The sequence below is a fragment of the Sabethes cyaneus genome, chromosome 2, assembly GCF_943734655.1.
Source record: "Sabethes cyaneus chromosome 2, idSabCyanKW18_F2, whole genome shotgun sequence".
Classification (NCBI taxonomy): Eukaryota; Metazoa; Arthropoda; class Insecta; order Diptera; family Culicidae; genus Sabethes; species Sabethes cyaneus.
In genome coordinates, this window is record NC_071354.1 from 195,348,307 (window position 1) to 195,367,924 (window position 19,618).

General features: G+C 39.8%; 1 protein-coding gene across 6 annotated transcripts in view; it reads right to left on the reverse strand.

Annotated features, from left to right (window-relative positions):
• LOC128734068 (high affinity cAMP-specific and IBMX-insensitive 3',5'-cyclic phosphodiesterase 8) overlaps positions 1 to 19,618 on the reverse strand; it is a 220,798-nt gene that overhangs the window by 54,310 nt on the left and 146,870 nt on the right. For all 6 annotated transcript variants that reach the window (XM_053828065.1, XM_053828066.1, XM_053828063.1 and 3 more), the window contains one exon: positions 6,891 to 6,979. In XM_053828065.1, coding sequence (XP_053684040.1) covers positions 6,891 to 6,979 — 89 coding nt within the window. The remainder of the gene's footprint in view (positions 1 to 6,890; positions 6,980 to 19,618) is intronic.

The window sequence follows — 19,618 nt, forward strand, 5'->3', positions numbered from 1 at the left end:
GTTGTGGTTTCTTCCTATTCAGTTATTGGGGTAAACATCCCATGTAACCAATAAGCATTACCAATGCAATTTAAATGCAAGTTAATAAGCACTTAAGTCATCTTAAAAGTTAACGTCATCCAGGGATACTTGCAACACTTTTGAACTTTGACTTAGGATAACTTTCGAAGTTTGCCGATCAGGTAAGTGATAAGGAGCCAAAACTTGTATAGTAATTAGTACTTTTGAATTTTAATTTTAATAAAAATAGCAAACTAATGAATCTGTAGAAAGACCTGAAAACAGTAGTGTTGCAAGTTACCATGTAAACGGGGTTACTTGCAACACTTTGCTGATTTTGCATTCCTTATGAATAAAAATTTGATTTCAAACCGCTAATGGTTATTTTTAGATATTTTGAGTGTCTTGGCAGCAATACAAGAGATACTTGAGGCATGTTTTGCTTCTCAAATTCATCTACCGCTTTTTTAAAGAAATTTGGTGAAAATGCTGCATGTACGCAAGCTCCGAATTCTCTTTTAAACACACGTGGAATTTTCAATTTTCAATTTTTTTTTGGTGATGGCAGAAGAGAAAATAGCATCGAACAGCAGCAAATTTATTTTGTACATACTGTCTATTATGGTAGTTATTTATACTATCTATTATGGTAGTTATTTATTATTAAGTGTTGGGGCGAACAAATAGTAAATAAATAAATTTTACAATTGCTGCAAGTTGCGCTATATTAGAAGTAACTACACGAATTCTTCATTTCTTCTCCAAGTTGAAAACATAAACAAAACACAAAATTGCTGGTTGTTAGCTTATATGATGGCACTAATTATGTACAGGAACTAAATGAAAATAAATGATTTTATGTTAATAAACTAAATGTTAATAACTTTGCACACACACTTTTCTTACTCTGAAAGTGAAATTACTTACTGATCGTATAAAAACAAGCAAATTAATGAGATTATGGATTAAACTTAACTAAACAATAGGTAAGCACGTCCGTTCTTTAAAATGGCATTGACTACAAATGCGTTAGAGCTGTCAAAACTGCTGTGTGCTTTACAATTGCCTCTCGTGAGTTTCAGACCTTGGTTCGTCTGTTGTTGCCAGGTGGATGTGTCAAGCACACACGCCGTCTTTGAAGGTATCAAGGCTGATACCAAACACATAAGCCCTAAGTAATTGTTTCGAACCTAGCTTTATAGATAATCCATCAATTGGCCCTTTTAAGAGTCATGAATTGATTGCTGTTTTTTAACTCGATTTGCCTTGAATTAGCTGCCGGTGAAATTTGCATCATAATTACAATGTTTTGTAAAACAAACTCGGCAAGTAATATTTTTCACCAAGATGAACTATGGTATGAACTAGGTAAATCGAAGCAACAATCTAATTAAACTTATTTGAAATTTATGTCGACACGAGCCAGAGAAGCATTATGTTCACATGTGATTAGCTCATTAATCACTTTTGAAGATGATCCCAGAGTAACAATGGTCTAAAGGTGCTGAGATTTAATTGAATTTTTTAAAGCTTTTATTGAGGTTTGAATCATTACTAATGGCTTTATCACGGTATTACGCAAAACCAAGATGATATGAGTCAAGGAGTACTAATAGCTATAAAACCATAATAAAACTGTCAATAAAGCAAGTTTATTGTGGTTGCCTATCTTACCACGATAAAACTAGTTGGCTGTGCCAAATATCCTGTGAGACTACTTTAAGTGTTGTCGATGCAATGCCGATGCAGAATGCAATTAGAATGATTTTGATAGAAACTAAGATTGATAAAATAAATATATTTTGTTTAACAACTGGTTTTCTAAAATTGACAAATCTTGATGGCACGTTAATTTTAGCCACCTATCAATCCAATGGGCACGATAAAATTCAGTAGTTATGCTTTCGGATATTTTATTATGGTCGCTTTAAACCAAGTAGACTGGAATCGAGGAAGATCTGTCAGTAAAACTAAAACATTACTTTTCGTGGCTTAATATGTTCAAGTTAACAAAGCAGGTTGGCTGATTTATAAAACTTATTGAGCTTATAGTTTGACTCTTTTAGAGGTAATAAGAAACCTCTGAAGAGTGGTTGGAAAGCAGTTTTCTTCCGGTCATCAGAAAGTTCTAATGGAGCTCATGGTTTTTAGCGGTTTTATGAATTTGAAATTTATTTTATGAAAAACATTGAGCTATCCGGTGAAAGCCTTATCTACGGGCTATATGTATATCTATGTTGAGAATTAAGGGTAATTTCTTCAAATACAGCATAATCAGCGGCTACGCTTCTGTAAATAATAAAAGGACGAGTGTTACGACAGGCTCAAGAGGACCTATTGAGAGTGCCCACCCTAAACATCAGCGGAGATGCAAATACGCAGATCGGGAGGGAGAATTCTACCGTCTTGTCGTTGAAAGACAAAGCTTTTATCTGTCTAAGGCTTATAAATTTTGTCGCGCCCAGAAGGATGGTCATCTTTAAAGTAATTTCCACGCTAAATAATATCCGGAAACAAACCTGGAGGCATGCAAATGGAGACACTAGGTCTCAGATCGATCATGTCTTTATTGACTGTCGAGATATTTCAGATGTCAATATACGTTTTTTTCGGAAACCAAATATCAATTCGGACTCGCTGGGTGACGTATGCGGCGAATGCTCGCACAGTCGCACTAAAGGGACACTGCGTATCAACATTTAGCGGTGGCAGCGAAATACGCCAGAAAGCTTCCCGGTATCCCGGCTGATCTAAAAGCGGGTAACGAGTGGCAGTACGATGTAATTTACCAGGTCATAGTCAAGATTTGTAAGGAAAAACAAATGCCGTAGAAGTGTTTTGATGGCCCCATTTGCCCTACTTTTAAAAACGGGCATCGAGTATAGTGTAAAAACTATCGAGGGATTAGAGGTAATCCGGGTATAACCGACACTGTGGGTAAAACCGACACCCCTCGATTTTTTAAGTAATACACTGTTTTTTGCAAATCGTCTAATGCATTCTGTTTACACTAGTTATTTCTTACGTTTTGAGTCATTTTAACACTGCCGAAGTTCCGTAGCTGTCAAAACAAATAGCAAAACAAGATCGGTAAGCAGTGAAGACACAGTCCTTGTAAAATTTCGCAAGTAGAATTTAAGTCTTTAGTAGGAAAAATTTGTAAAATTCGATACTTTTTGCATCCTTGATTTATCAGCGATTATTCTTTAGTCTACTTTGTAAAAATACAGGCGATTTTTACGTTTATGGCTGCTCTAAACCATTGTTCTGAAATTTTGAGTGAATTCGGGGTAAAATCGACACTTTTAGTCAGGATAAAGCCGACAAAGGCTTTATGCTTCTAGATAGTATGTGTTTTAAGTTTAATGCGTTTATTTTTATGTTTTGGTATAAAACTGAGAGTCTGGGCCGAAAAACAAGTGAAAATGTCAAAATTGTTATTGACCGTTGAATTAAGAAAGACAAATTCAAGGGTAAATGAAAAATCAGGGGGGAAAGGAGGGGTGGGGGTTGATTCTTCCTCGCTGTCGTTAGGCGTACTATAGGCACCTTCCCTGAGAATCATAATTTGTTTTAAGAAAACATTTCACTTGATATTTATGAGGTGTCGGTTTTACCCTGACAGGGTGTCGAGTTTACCGGCACTGCTACTTGTTATGCCTGAAGATACATAGTTTTCTTTTTCATTATATATCAAAAACATTAACAATAAGTATCAAACAGACCTCGTGGAATGAAGGATTTAGAGTTAAACTAAGATTCTGAAAGGTTTGATGGACAATAATTGACGTACAAATATGGAATTTCTGTGGAAATTGTTAGGGTGTCGGTATTACCCACAGCTGCCTATGAGGTGCTCTCCCATAACCTATTCTGTAGACTGAGACCGTTAGCGGAGTCCTTCGTCGGCGAGTACCAAGCTAGCTGTTGTGAGGGTCACTCCATGACGGATCAGATAGTAAGCCTGCGTCAGTAGCTAGACAAGTTCCGGGAGTACAACTTGCAGGCTGATTATTTGCTTGTGGACTTTAGGGCGGCGCACGATTCAGTCAAACGAAACGAGCTGTGGGAGATACTGCTAGAACATGATTTTCCTATTAAACTAGTTACGCTAATTCGTGCATCAAGGCGTCGCACGAATCATGCGACAGAATAGCTGGTGAAACCTCTGCCACTTTCATGGCGTTGGATGACCTGAGGCAAGGGGTTCATTATTTAACCTGGAAGGCCTTAGAAGGTGTAATACGAAGAACAAACGCGGTAAGGAACGTGTCTAACATCACGAAATCTCGCTTGCTTCTTGGTTTTGCGAATAACGTCGATATCATCGGATTCAACCGTAGAACAGTGAAAGAGGGCTTTAGGCCTTTTAAATTGGAAGCAGCGAGATTGGGATTTACTATTAACACTTCCAAAATAAAGTACATAGTTGCAGCCAGGAAATGTGCAGGTTCAAATGATGTTGTTGCCGATCTGGATGGAATGGGAACCGCAATTCATGATGATGATGATGATGATGATGATGGCTTTGCTTCCCGGTGGCTCTTTACAGACAAGAAACATGAACGCTAAAGGAAGTTGAACGACGAACGCTTGGGATTTTTGGGCGTATAATTCTGCGATCAATACTTGTGGTAAATGGAAAATGAAGTGTGGTGCTGGCAAATACAATGTGGCGGACTGCGGTGAGCTGGGCACGTGGCCAGAATGCTGGATGAAACAACTGTCAAAATTATTTTTACCAGAGAAGCAGGAAGAGGGCATAGAATTCGGAGCAAACCCCGCAGCCGATGGATGTGCATGTGCACTGTAGTGGGCGATGTACGTTCATCTGGTGTTCGAGGGTATTGGAGAATGGTAGTCCAGTACCGAATTACTGAAGGACCATAATTCATTTGGTGCAGGATTGATGACGGACCGTCACCACTTGCATTGATTGTAACAACTATGCTAATGTAATAAATTTTCACTCCGTTTTTCGTATTTCTACTGAAATAAGACCATCTTTAGTGTCTAAGAAAAAAGAGTGTTTGATAATAACAATTGTCCTAACGATGGGTATATGTACAATGTCCGAAACGTAGATCATAGTTAAAAGCAACCAGTTTATGTTATTTTAAAATTTTTGTAAGAGTTACAAGTGTTCTGTCCTCACATTAATTTTTCAGGATAAAACACATTGATTTTTTGTGTGATAAAATTGATTGCTTGTATTAACCAATTTGAAGCTCTGATATTGTCTTAAAATTTGTTCTTAAATGTATCGTTTTAGGTGTTGAATTAGTATCTGGAAACTGCAGGAATTAATACATCACGCAGAGCACACTAGAACACCGTGTGCAACGGACATGATCTGACGCGTAAAGTCACTGATGTATGCATCCTGAAAATGACCCCAACCCCATTCAGTTAATTCATTATGGCAATTGATCGGATCAATCACTGAGAGCAGCTATTGATATGTGCCATCAGTCTATCAGCATTTGTGGTTCGTACAGCACGTTCTTCACAATCGTGTGCTATCAGTCTAAGTCAAGCTTAAGCTACGAGTCATAAGTACTCTGTCCACTTTTTTTATTGTGTGTGTTGTGCTGTTTTCTGAAGTCCAAAAGCTAGTAAAACATAAACTTAATGATTTCTAAAAAAGTGAAAAGTTCAAAGTTAAGCTAAACAAAGTGCGAAAAAGCTGCATCTTTTTGCAACGAATTTGCCTCCTCAGTCTCTAGAATTATTAGTTTCATGAATACTTTGTGCCTACTTCCTCTATTCTAGTTAGATCGTTATTTTAAAAAAATGGTATAAAAATAAACGAAATAAATACAATGAATGAGAATAAATTTAAAACAATTATCGAATCGAACTAAATTACAATTTTCTAATATTCAGAGTCTTTCTGATCGTATGTAAAAGATTCGGAACACTCGGTTAGGTTGAAAAGATTAAATAAGTATGGTTTGATGTGAATGCTGCTGTATGGCTGTAACATATTGTAGCAAAATCGGCCATATTGTTAGATGACAGAGTATTACAATGAAAAATGTGGCTATCCAGTGTGACTGCCATGTTTTTGTCTGTCACATTTTTGGACATCGCCATGATTTCGAAATGCATATTACATTAACGCGTAACTGCGTTACCTGTTTATGTGACGTAAAAATTAAAATAACCTAACAAGCGACTAAAATGTTACTGACCAATTGCACTTCACCGTCGATTTGCGTGAACTGATTGGTGCGTAACTAAAGCATCGGATCATTTGTTGCATTTGAGAGAATTCTACTGATAATAATCGAATCAAGTGCATTCCTTCACGAACAGAAAAACTTTCATAATTATCAGCCACACTGGAACACAAGCCGGCTGATAAAGTAGAGATTTTTATTATAGGGTTGACTGAATAGAGACCGTACTGTAGGAAACTTTGGAAACGAATAAAAGTTGCATATATGGAAGGAGGGCTAATTAAAACCCAATTTACACGGATATTGTTCGGACACATGACGTTGTTATGCAATTCCTATAGGGTGTTACACCACGGCAGTCGTTAAAACAAGCAATTATTCGAAATAACATAAAGTTTTTCTAAGTGTTTTGTGTATTTATATTCTTTGTTACCGACCAATTGAGAAATAATGATTCCGTATTTTACGAGTTTCGCCTATAGTTTCATTCAATAAACGTAAGTTTATTTTCTACAAAATTGAAATAAACTTTTTTCACTTGAGTAAGTTTAAAGCCCAATACAGGTTACTCATATTATTTCTTTTTTGTATGACTCAATCATGACCAGCTATATGCATGGGAAGGGAACAAACATTAGGAAATCGTAAATCAGACCTAATAATAGAAATACTCTAGAGCCCACTCGACGGGACAAATCAAACACTTACAGGATATGTGTCGAGAGGTTCCTCCTCGGGTGTTAAAGCTAGTGACGATTGCCGATGACCGTACCGTCCCGAACTGCTCGACGTACCACCTGTTAAAAATAAGTTGGAGAGAGAGAAAAAACGGAAGTCAGAAAAAATCGACATGGACTAAAAAAACACAAAAAGCACAACATCCGAACATGCACGTTCAATGTTATGGGATTGCCTCATCATCGGCGATCAAAACGGATTTTTTTTTTCGGTTTCTGTTATTATTTTGCTATACTATGCTACGCTATGTAGCTTGATTGTTTGCCACTTCAAAGCACGCAACATGTTTACATCACATCAATTGGGCAGGTTAATTCATGATCATCTGGCAGACTTTTCGCGCGGGTATTACGTGGCTCGTTCCGTCGGAGGAAGCCTCGTGGTTGCGCAGCGCATCACGCTGCTGGACGCTATTGGCAAATTGAAATAGATTGAGGCAAAGTGATCGGTGCATGGAAAGGTGGCGAAAGGGTTTTGGGGTGCGTGTTGAAATATCTTTTAATTAATGGAACGTTGATGCTACTTTGGAGCTTTGATCATGGTTAGACAAGCTTTCGAGAAAGGATTAGCTGCATAAGAGCCTACGGTAGCGGTTATTTAAAAATGGCAGAATCATCTCGTATGTTTATAGTAGCTTTTATTGTGATGAAATTTATGTTACGTAGGATAAGTGTCAGAAAAAATGTTTTGGAGTAAATTTCTCTGATGCTCCGGTCACAGGCAATTTAGTGTATTTTGATTGATGTATTTTCTTATATCTTTAAAGTGATCCAGGGTTATGGCAGAAATGTAATTAAAGTGACAAAACATTTCAGATCTTTCTTATTATGGCCGTACAAACTGTTTTGTACGACAGTTAAATGAACTCCACTCTAAACAAAAAATAAAAATTGAAATTGATTGATGCACCAAAAATGCAGACCGATGCACTGATAAAACAAAAAAAAAACGCAATTCATTCATGCCAACGAGCTGATGATGCACAACAGCATTCGGTTTCGGTGATCTGCTTCGCGGCAATCCAACAACTTCTCCCAGGAGGATGGTTGCATAATTCCGCTGCGCTGCGCTGCTGCTGGCCTGGCGAGTGCGTTGTGCGCCCGCGAAGAGCCCCTACTCGTAAACCAGAGTCCATTTAACGCTGCGCCGCGCCGGTGGTGTCCGAAATGGCAGTTCCGATGGGTACAATTTAATCGCTGGTAATTGCCGCCAACGGTCTGCGCCAAAAAGATGCGGAAATGTTGTTTAGATTGCGCCGCTGCTGATGATGCGATCGTAGCCGTTGTTCGTCGTTACGCCATCCCTGGTCAGGTCCGCAAATAGCTCAACGGCAGCATCATCCGACGAGCGGGGATGCTGCGCCCGTGTCGTATTGTATATCGAGCTCAGCTTGAGTCCGATACACGCGGTTCCTTCCGATGACGTTTAGATTAGTAATGAAAGTCGAGAGATTACGAGAGGTTTCGATAATTTCAGCCAAACTGTTTTGATGAATGATTGTTTCTTTGACATTTCTCGGATAGTTTCGGAAGTCTCCTCGCACTGACGAAGTTGCCAAATTGGAAAGCGAAATTTTGTTGGCGAATTAATTGTGATCATTACTGATTATTGAACAATGGAGTTGATTGGAAAATTTAGACATTTGGTTTGATTGCTTGTGAATCTGAATTGCAAGTCATAAACAAACGAAGAAATAAATTGTGAGACAAAGCGTCGCTTTGTGTTCAGCATTTAGATCCAAAATTAGCAATTTATTATCTCACAACGAGATCGATTAATTTCATCCAAGTTTATAAACAGTCTCACTATGTTTTTTGTACCCATGGTTCATCTTTCATTCGCAGCAGACAAACCAATGAAAACTAAAATTAGTTAGAAGTGGTAATCGCATTTACATATACCTTTCACCGAAAAGCTAAAACTAGAAGATGCTCCGTTAGGTGAGAATTTTAGAACACCCAACTAAGATTTATATCTTTATTGAAAGGTGCTCCCTACAAGCAGCTTTATTAGCATTAATCGGCTTTATAACTCCGATTGCCCTCCGTTCGGTCCTCAGTTCAGTGCAGTAACATTCTCACCTTCAATGGCCAGAACCATTACCGACGGCCATCGAATGCATTTCATTGGAAAATCGAAAATTCGTGTATCCGAAATCTGAATTAGCATTCGAAAAGCCGCCAACCAGCCAGTCAGTGGAATGCTTTTCTCTGTTCAGCCTTGATTTATGTTCAGAACAGCCAGCAGCGCAGCGGCGTTCAACTTTGTGGCGAGTTGAATCGAACTGATTGATTTCGAATGGAGGAGTTCTCCGGGGAGGGACACCAAACCGGGGGCTAGAAAATGAATTTTTAATTACTCTTAAAGCCCGTCATAAAATGATTTATAGCTGGCGGTAAGCGACTCCCGCACATCCATCGCGGTTGGCTGCCGGTCGGTTGAACTTGAACCGTGAGAGAGCGAAGATTCCACTAGAGGGCGGTGTTCGTGTGTGTGTGGAGTTAACTGACAGATCGTTAAGCCCGCGTTGAAAGTAAAAGTTTTCCAGTTTTTTTTCTTACTTAATTCTGTTAGGTTTAATCAAGCGCATAGCAGCCAGCGGTTCGCTTCAGGTTTTGGCCGAGGCGTCGATGCCGATGTACAATGCTGAGCCCCTGGTAAGGCTGCCGTAAAGTGCCCGACCTCGCCGAGACTCTATATCTGTTTATTTCATGAACCTAATGGGTGCGTTCATACGGTCACCCTTCTTCTCTTGCCGTCCGCACCCATAGTCTCCTACCCGTAGCACGAGCAGTGAATGGAAGTGTAAACGAACGCATAATAAGGTGGGAAGTACCGCCGTAGGATGGGCGGGTAAGATAAGGTATTTTATCTGATATAAGCATTGTTAAAAAGCTGCTATTATTTTAAGTGTCTGCATAAAATTTTCAAAGATGTGATATTAATTGATTGGTGATATGATCTTTTCTCGACGTTGGAATAAGTATCATGACAAAGTCGTAGGAAAACCGGCTTTACTCTACAGAACATTGAATTTATGCACAGTTAAGTCTGATAATGGATTAAGCCCATTAATTAAATGAATACTAAATCAAATCAAATCACAGGGAAATTGGGAATCCTACGCAGCTACTCCACGAAAAAAGTACTATCGAATTTCAAAATTGCTCTAATTTTGATCAAATTGTAGACCCGATTGATTTGTTTTGGCTGACCGCTTCGAAGTTGGGTGGTCCCAACAATCACCATTGTCCTTGTTCAAGCCATTGTTCAAAGCATTACCTTTAAACTATGAAATTTTGAATATTTTTGGTATCAAATAACTTTTCTTTAGATTAGTGATTAATTTTTGTAAAGGTAATTGGAAAATATTAAAAATACTTGCTTTTTTCGTATTTTTATGACCATAAAGTCTCTAGTTTTTTACGTTTTTTCTGAAAGGATAACATTTTCTTAAATCAAAGGTCAAAATTTCAGAAATGCACAGAAATTTCTTTAAAATGCATGTCTTTTGAGATGCATTTTTAAAATCAAATAACGTATTGATAATAGAAGGGAGCAATGGAATGAATACACTCTACGGTGGATTTGACTGCATGGATCACCCGCTCCCAAGTTTCGCCAAAATGTGAGTATGTTTTCGGTGCAATTCTCGGTACTTAGATTATACGTAACATCAAGATGAACTGCGTAGTTAGTCAAACACATGAACAATGCCACCTCATGCTTTACCTCACTACTGCGCTCAGTCTTTACCGGACCGAAATAATCCATGCCTACATACAAGAGAGGACGCTCAACGACAAAGCAAAGCAAAACCATGGGTATAAACGCCCTTAAGAACTCCTACTAGGTCTCGAACTTTTTTTGTTCTAAGAGTATTCTGGATGACTATGACTCAAAGTAAATAGTCCATAGTGAATAACTCACCCTTGCGCGGAGCAGGCGAATCCTTCGTGAAAATCCAGCTACACTATACATAGTAGAGATGGTCGGGTATGAAAATTTGAATACCCGGACCCGACCCGTACCCGATCAAGAAAAAAATTAAAAACCCGTACCCGACCCGAACCCGCAAATTTATTATTTTTGATACCCGAACCCGACCGCAACGCGTCGGGTACGGGACGGGCCCGGGTACCCGACCATCCTTAGTGTTAAATGTGGTCAATAGAGATACCCGACCCGACCCGTACCCGGTTTCAAAAACAAAAATTAAGAACCCGTACCCGACCCGAACCCGCAAATTATTTTTTTTTTCAATACCCGATCCCGACCCGAACCCGGCGGGTACGGGTACGGGTGTGGGTTTCGGGCAAATTTTCCGCTACCCGACCATCTCTAATACATAGGTATACGTATTGCTGAAATTCTGTGCACGAAATAAGGTCGAAGCTCTGTTTCCGTAAACACTTTCTGGTTGAAGTTGTATTGTCGCAACTAGAGCAGGTTGGTAAATAAAGTCTGGGCCACGAAACGGAACTATTTCATTTCCGATGATAAGCTTTCACTTCGTTACGTCTTGAGCCCTGTTCATCTTTGTTGTGCACCCAAATTCACTTGCATACAACATTGCGGGAATTTCACCGATGTGGCACGGAAACTAATATCGGTTTCTACGGGCATCCAGTCGAATCCAATGGTGCGAGAAGCTGGTCAGAATACGAATATCTTTTACTTGATTTAGAATTCCCATTCATTTTAGCCAACGATTGAATACTTCCTCTCCAATTTTCTCATCCTATTTTTTACCGGTCATTTCTGAATGAAACATGGCCGTCAAATTTTTGCTTTTTTGTAGTGTGTAAGTCTAGTTATTAAGCGTAGTTTGTAGGAAAAATTCATAAATTAGTTTCGTTTGTTTAATCAACTGGCTCTTTTTGGTTGTTGTTAGTTTGATTTGTTTTGCTTTTTAATGATTTTTTTTTATATTTTTGTTTAACGTAGAATAAGTGTATACTAACCCTTCTAAAGAGGGAGTGGGAAACCCGATAATTAGGCTATGAAAATTTTGTGGAATTTTAAGGATTTAAGGAAGTGAGGAGGCACTGTCTGATTGACGACTTAAGACCCTGAAAGAAACTTTCGGCGTCCACCCCGTTCATCCAGACTAGGTGTTGGGGTTTAGCACGGACGCTCTAAAGGCTCCGTAAGAAATCACCTCCGTAAGTCCGGGACATACTCACTCATTAAATGGTAACATCCAATTAAAACATCCTGTAGCGGAACAACCGCAACGAAAAAGCTTAGCTTACTTAGCTTAGGTAGACTACCCGTAGTTGCACTCCGTGATTGGCCGAACCAGTAAGATTGCACAAATAATCAACTGAATGGTGCTAGGGACTGGGAGGAGCATGACATTCTCATTGTGCAACTTCTATTGATTCAATACTTTGAAGATTGACCAATAACGACGCCGGCCACGACCAAAAGGCTGGGGAAAAATAAGGGAAGGAATATTAGTCCGATACTTGTTGTTGCTAGAGACTGCGGGTACCACTGCATCTCCACAAGTGTCACAGGTTTCGCGCAGGACTAGTCACTTTTACTTGCCGAAATACATGTTCACAGCATAATAGTCAAATCATCAAATCGGATTTAGGACCCCTATTCATAGTGTCAGTGGGATCCTTCAAGTACCCTCCCAACTCGGGTGGCAGCGCATGCACCTTGATCGAAATGCCTTGCCAAAGAAGGCCCGATTTTCAGGTTGAATGCGTCGTTAAAACTCCCCACTTGTGCTAAGTTCAGGTAAGATCAGATATGGGACACAGCACTTTTATTTTTGGCTATTGGTAGTATTTTCGACGTGAATAAATTGTTGTTATTCCAGATTTAGCGACTGTACTGGTTAGTTCGGAGCTACTAAGCATCGGCTGCGCCTCAAAACGAAGTCTGATTTCCATGTCAGGAGCTAGGGACATAGTGTGATGGTGGACAATTACTATAACCATCAACGGCACGTACTGCTCTCACATCCCAAGCAACAATGTGAGTTTTATTGTACTCTTATGGAGGTTTTCATGACCAATTTTGGTCTTAAATGCCATCATAAGACTGTTATAAAACCCAAATTGTTACTTGGGATAGGAAGTTTTGATTGTGACTAGAAGGAATTCTACGCACAAGATCATCACCGAAGTCAACAAATAAGGATGTTGTAACTGGCTGCCATTGAGAAGTTCCACTCAGACTTTTTTGACGTCAGATCCAATCGAAGTGCTAACGTTGACCAGGGCTATTACCTAGCAATGGTTAAGATGCACCGCAACTGTCCGCTGTGAACAACATTTGGTAACGACGCCATCATTTGGTCAAAGGTGCACTATCGGAAGAAGACAAGCTGGATGAAGCTACGTTCGAGGAACGTGCGAACACCATAAAACGGTCATCAACAGCGTAGCAGAGAATACTCCGGCACGTGGAAGCGAAACAGTGGAACGACTCGTATGCCGCTAAATGTAGGGAGAGTGATGGATATGGGAACGTTAGAATAGCAGCATCGTTCTCGGGTATTATGAAAGTGAAACGCAACGTATTCCATCAAGGCTTTATGAATAAGAACGGTGACGGTTGATCGTGAGGTGACCGAAAGGTAGCACGTTGACAAACACGTGTATGGCGCCAAGGCAGAGGACCATGGTGACGAGAAAAGTAATTTAGGTGGAAGAGGTGCTAGCCCCAATGATAGTCGAAGTTAAGGACGCCATCAACAACAATAAAACAGAATATTTATAAATTATTTTCGACCTTACAAGTAGATTCGGTATGACCTGTAACCACCATCATGATTTTCTGGGTAATGAAACCAATGATAAATCAAACCTTTACGCGAAGAGAGATCCTCCAAAAATGCGGAGCCTCCGCGAATTTTTTGTTCATACAAAGCTCAAACCATTTCAAAATGCCCATCAACAGAAAAACGAATTTCCAATACGTTAATTAGTTTCCGAGAAAAAGATACATAAAGTATGAGAATCGTCGTCTGGCAGTTCAAGCACTCACACTAGGGAACACGAAGTACGCATATGTGTACATGTTGTTTACCTCGTTTTTAACTTCTAAATATGCGGAACAGTTGAGAAGGATCGTTTTGTTCCGGGTTGTGATTCCTCTATAGTGTAACTATAGAGCGTATATTTCGGATAATTTTCTCATCCTTTTCAAAATGTTGAATATGTTGGTGCTTCGAACGCAATCGCGAATTCACAGCTGTCGTTCGTTGATATGTAACCAAGGCAACAAGCATGGATATGCAGTGGTGCCAGACTAAATAATTGAACATGAATTGGACTAGATATTTTGGCTACTAAATTAATAACGATAGAGCGTCGCAAATATGCTAATAACGTGAATTTTTGTACCAAAAGATTTAACATAGCTGGTTCTACAACAAAACACATATGCTTCGTAATTGTTTGTAAAAAAACAAAACTATCCACTAAAAATTCTTCTCTCTTTCGGAAAGTATGTGTCCTTTCATTAGCAAAAGGATTTGAACACTTTCTCCCAACCAATACAAGTCACTTTTGGAGTTCCACAAGGTTCTCTGCTGGGCCCTGTTCTTTTCATTTTGTCCATAAATGACCTCCATCTTTCTTCTAAATTCAGTACGTGTTCTTGTAACATGAAGCAGTGCATGGAAAAAACTAATACGAACTGATACGACTTCGAAATATTTCAGAATAAAATTAATTTATTCTAGACATGCACAATGGTCCCACAATGGTGGGAAAACTTGGTTTTAAGTTTATGCAGCCTTTGGAGCAGTTTCTTGAAATTAAAAGTTCTATCGTCTGGTGGAATTCAAATTTTTGATTAATCCCCCTAAAAGTAAAATAAAAAATTTATTCTTCGTCAGTTTTAATATAATACATTGATGTGTTCTGCAAAGTTTTGGAGCATATTATTACTAGAAATTTTTCTGAAGGCAGTAACCTTCTATCTCTCCAGTGAAGTTACAAAAATCCTATTTCTTATATATGAATTACCATGAACGCAGGTAATTGCGATCTACTCCTAATTCCGATCACTCACATAAAATAGTCGATTTTAGGAAGATCAAAATCCAATTTGGTCCAGGACCAAAAACCATAGTTAATGAGAATCCTCATGATCATGATTAAAGCATGCTCTTGACCTATGAATTTTAATTAAATTTTCTAAAATCGACTCTACCAAGAGTGATCGCAATTAGGAACTGATCGCAATTACCTGCGTTCATGGTATTTCTTTTGGTTTCACTTTCTGATGGCTATTTAGGTGTAGCAAGAGCAGGCCGATATGCTAGTTGTAAATTTTTATGTCGATTTTATATTTTATGTTAATTCTGTTCATTATAGTTTTATTTATTTCTTTAACCGCTATGTTTTTCTCTCGTTATACTATCACTAGAAATGCATAGAGGAGTATTTTTTTATGTGTTTGCGTTTGTGTTATCGTAGATGGTCTTTGAAAACCTTCACCTTAAGCCAAAAAGTCACGTCACTAAAAGGCTCTATTACTTGTTTCGAATTTGACTCTAAAAAATCCGGAATTTGTTTCCGGAAATTTCTCATTTCGTAGGGTAATTTGGCAATCATTGTGGATGCTTCCAATGATTGAGTAGTGTCTAGTAAATCAATTCAAGCGTACAAGTGCACAAATTACCCACATTATTCAATTGTAGATTATTTCCTGTAACAATATCATGGAATAATTTGTCTGAAAAATATCTACTCAGGTTGTACGACCAATGGAAAATTACCTTACTATTATGTAGCACGTAACATATGAAAAGATTCTTGATTCTAGATATTCAGTGGTCAGGGGTTTATCAAATACCCAGTTTCAAGCCGCAATATTTTAAAATAAGTATTCCAACATTGAACCAACATTGAATGTCTACCGTCCTGAAAGTTCAGTGAAACGTTCCGGTTTGGCCCCACATTCCCCCTGTACGCAACCGATGGGAAATAATCGACCCTAAATAAAGTTTCAAACGCAATTGCGGATTCAGCGGTTTTTTGTGCTCACATTATTACGAGAGCTTCACATCGCACGGCGTGGGCCCAACCCAGCCCAGCAGCTGGTCTTTGGATGATTAGCGCATCGAGTGTGAGCCGCCGCCGCCGCCGCCTGCCGGCATGCATCATCTTGCTTGCTGCATTAGGGTAAAAGGCGTGGCGAATTCGCTTGCAGTTTTCAATTACTATTTCTTTTAAAGCGTCTCTGTTTTTTGCGATATCGTTGACTCTACTCCGGTATCGTTGCAATGCGGCGAAGGACGCACAAGGGTGGATATGCGATATGGTTATTACAGACAGCGGAGCATCATAACCTGTGCCTGCGTCTGTGCCGCTGTGAGAGTCGGATGATGGGCACGGCTTGCAGTCACTGAACTGAACGCAAACAGTGTACATAATTAATTGCCGGCTAAGTGTTTTTTATGATTCGAAGGAAGGTTCAATTATGGTTTTTATTTTGTTTGAATCTGTGGGTATTAGTTATACAAATTGGTACAACGTTTGAAGTTTATTCAGCAACATTTTCGTAGAAGATGTAGAAAAACGTTCGTTGTCTAAATTAAATAATAAAATTTTCAAGCAAAAATGAACCCATTAATTATGGAAGTGAAATTCACTAATGTTTGCTTGAATATCATCATCTGTACCGGGACCAAAAGGTTATAGTTTCTCAGCTCATAAATTTCACCGATCGGCACAGTCTCAAAAATATGTCCATCATGCAATCGTCCAAACACGCGCCCGTGTTGGGTGAAAATTCACAATCAGCCGCACCGAATCGATAGCGAAAGTGCAAACCGGCACCGTCGTCGTGGTTTTACACACACCGACCGCAAAGCGGTGTTCTACGACGACGACGACTCCGGTGACGTTTTCGGCCGCCCGCGGCTTAGTAAAACGATCGCAAAAGTGAAAGAATCAATAAATTTATCTTCACGAGAGGAGAAACCCAGTTCGGACTTGGCAACATGCTGCCAAAGCACGTGACCATAGCGGCTCTGTGCTCAGGTGAATGATTTTCGGAAAGTGATGTTGTATTTTGCGATCGCAAAAAGAAAGAGACAGAAAAAAAACGTCCAGCAGTTGCTGGAAGACCAAGCCCAAACTGGTCCTCACAACGACAGTTGGCGGTAGAGCGTGATTGTGCTTTTATGACCCGATTTTCCATCTTTTTATCATCCATGCAGTCATGCAGCGGCGATGTTGGGCCAATGGTATGGCAAGTGAACATACACAAAATGTCGGGTCTGTCCGCCCAGCAAGATACCGCCCTCGGTCGTAATGAGCCGAAACGAGAAGATTCAACACCCCCATCCCAGGCAGTGCCGGAAGAAGCAACCACCGCCCGGCCCGGCCCGGCCGGCTGGAGGGTCTGGTGTGGTCTCCAAACGACACTCCAAATCACATTAGCGTCAGTTTGCTTGCCCCGAGTGGATCCAGTTACCCGAGAGTGCAGCAGCCCCTTAAAGACGCGCTAACGAGATGACATCAGATACCAATTTGAGTGAACCGGATGGACTAATAGATTGCCGATGGAGGCAGCTTCTGTATAATGAAGAGACAATTTAACTGCTCGGGAAAGCTGTAAATAGCCGTAATAAGTGTTCGATTCGAGCTGATTTTTCGGCTTATCATGTTAGGCACAGTGTGGGAAATCTTTGACGATGGAAATGTTATTGGGTGGGATTTTGCATATACATGTGGGGTTATTGTAGTTAGTAATGTGCTGTGCATTGTACGAGAGTACTCTGAATAGATATGTCTGTTATTTTACAGGCATGAAAGCTAACATAATTTCTCAAAAAGATTTTGCTTTGTCAGTTGATTACTTGTAGATTTTGTCAAACGGTTTATCTCGATTACGCTGTTCAAAGAGAAGCACCCTATCTGACCCCGTAAGTAGAATGTTTACAATTGATTACAAGGTGTCACGTCATTTTCCGTTGAACTACTGACAAGTTATTGTCGCTGATAAGTTATTACCATTAAGATCTCCTACTTAATTTTGATTAGCGGGTTCTACCACTTGACTTGCACTTGTATTAGAATAAAGTACTCGGTTCTCCACCGGCGCCAAAAATCTCTTCTGTATTGATCCTTTAACATGTTTAACATGTCTCCCATAAGCTGATTCAATGTCGTCTGCTGATGGTTGCGGTTGAGTGTAAAACCAACCAGGCGGGGTGCGTTGACCCGGTGTGACCAGCTGCCGGTCATCAGGATCATCAGAAAGTTGTGTCAGAGCCCGCGAGTTTAGGCAGCACTCGACTTGTGTCAAAAAAATCTTCATGCTTTCGTGAGAGTGAGATCGAGTCTCCTAGCAACTTAAGGAGATAATTTTTTGCTGATCGCACTGCTGTTTTCCAGAGGCCACCGAAATGTGGTGTTCCGGATAATGATATGAATTTCAAATCTATTCCTTCTTTGGCAACTTGTTGACAATGTTTCCTGGTGTTCAAGTTTTTTTTGCAACTCTTGCATCTGGATTCTATGTCCAATAAAATTAATACATTTCGGATTTGGACCACACCGTTTTCTCTGCTATTGTTAATCATATCCAGGTTTTAATGTTCACGCATTGTTGAGCTTTTGAATTCAAAGAAAAAAATTTTCACGACTGAATTCCACTATAAAAATTTATTCACGACAGATACACATTTCACCTGCGACTTGCAGGCTTCATCAGTGTCTGTTTTCTGACTAATGATGAAGCCTGCAAGTCGTAGGCGAAATACTCGAGAACGATTACTCGAGAAAGATGCAACTGAGGGGCCATTTACAAACTACGTGACGAATGTCGGGCCTCTTCCAAATGTATTGAGAAATGAATGGTGAATGGACCTTAAGTGTCCCCGTTCTTAATATTCGAAAAAACAAACCATGTAAAAAAGTACTTGAGTGTAAAAGTGAGCGTGAGTATGTTTGTATGTTTGTATGTTCCACCATAACCACCATGACCGAACTCTACCAAACTTGACGCACATACATATTCCTTGATATAAGGGAATCAGCACTGTGGGGTTGATAAGAGAGTGGGAGTTCGTGACAGAGGGGGAGGCCATAACTCCGATACACCTGGACGGTTCTTCATCAAACTAGGCACACATGTTCCTTGACATTAGGGAATCAGCACTAGGAAGTTGACAAAAGGGGGGAATGCCTAACAAGGCGGGGACAGATCTTAATAAGTAAAAGGGGTTGCGTTTCTCTTGCATCTAAATTGATTGCAGTTGTGCAACTGATTTTGAGGAAAGGGGGGGCGGGTTCCACCGAGAAGGTATATATGGAAAATAAACCTTTGTTTCGTTTCCATTATAGCGATTTTCATTGAGCAAACCGCTGCATAATTAGCTACGTGACAGAAGGGGAACTGACTGGGAAGAAGCAGACATGCAGGGGACCGAGGAACGTGAGTATGAATGTATGTCCCGCAATAGCTCCGGGAGTTCTGGACTGTTCTTCATCAAACGGCGTTTGTCAAACACTTGTTTTTTGGCATAACAGAATCAGCATCGGGGGAGCCCCTACCTTGCGCCTCCACGTGGCCATACCTGGAAATACTTCAATAGGAATTTCAATAGGAAATAGGACACTGCCTCTAACTTCTGATAATAAATAACAGAAGTTGGCGCAAGTGTTTCATCATGCGCCATGCGTGAGAGTATGCTTGAAACTATCAATGTTTCCCTGTTG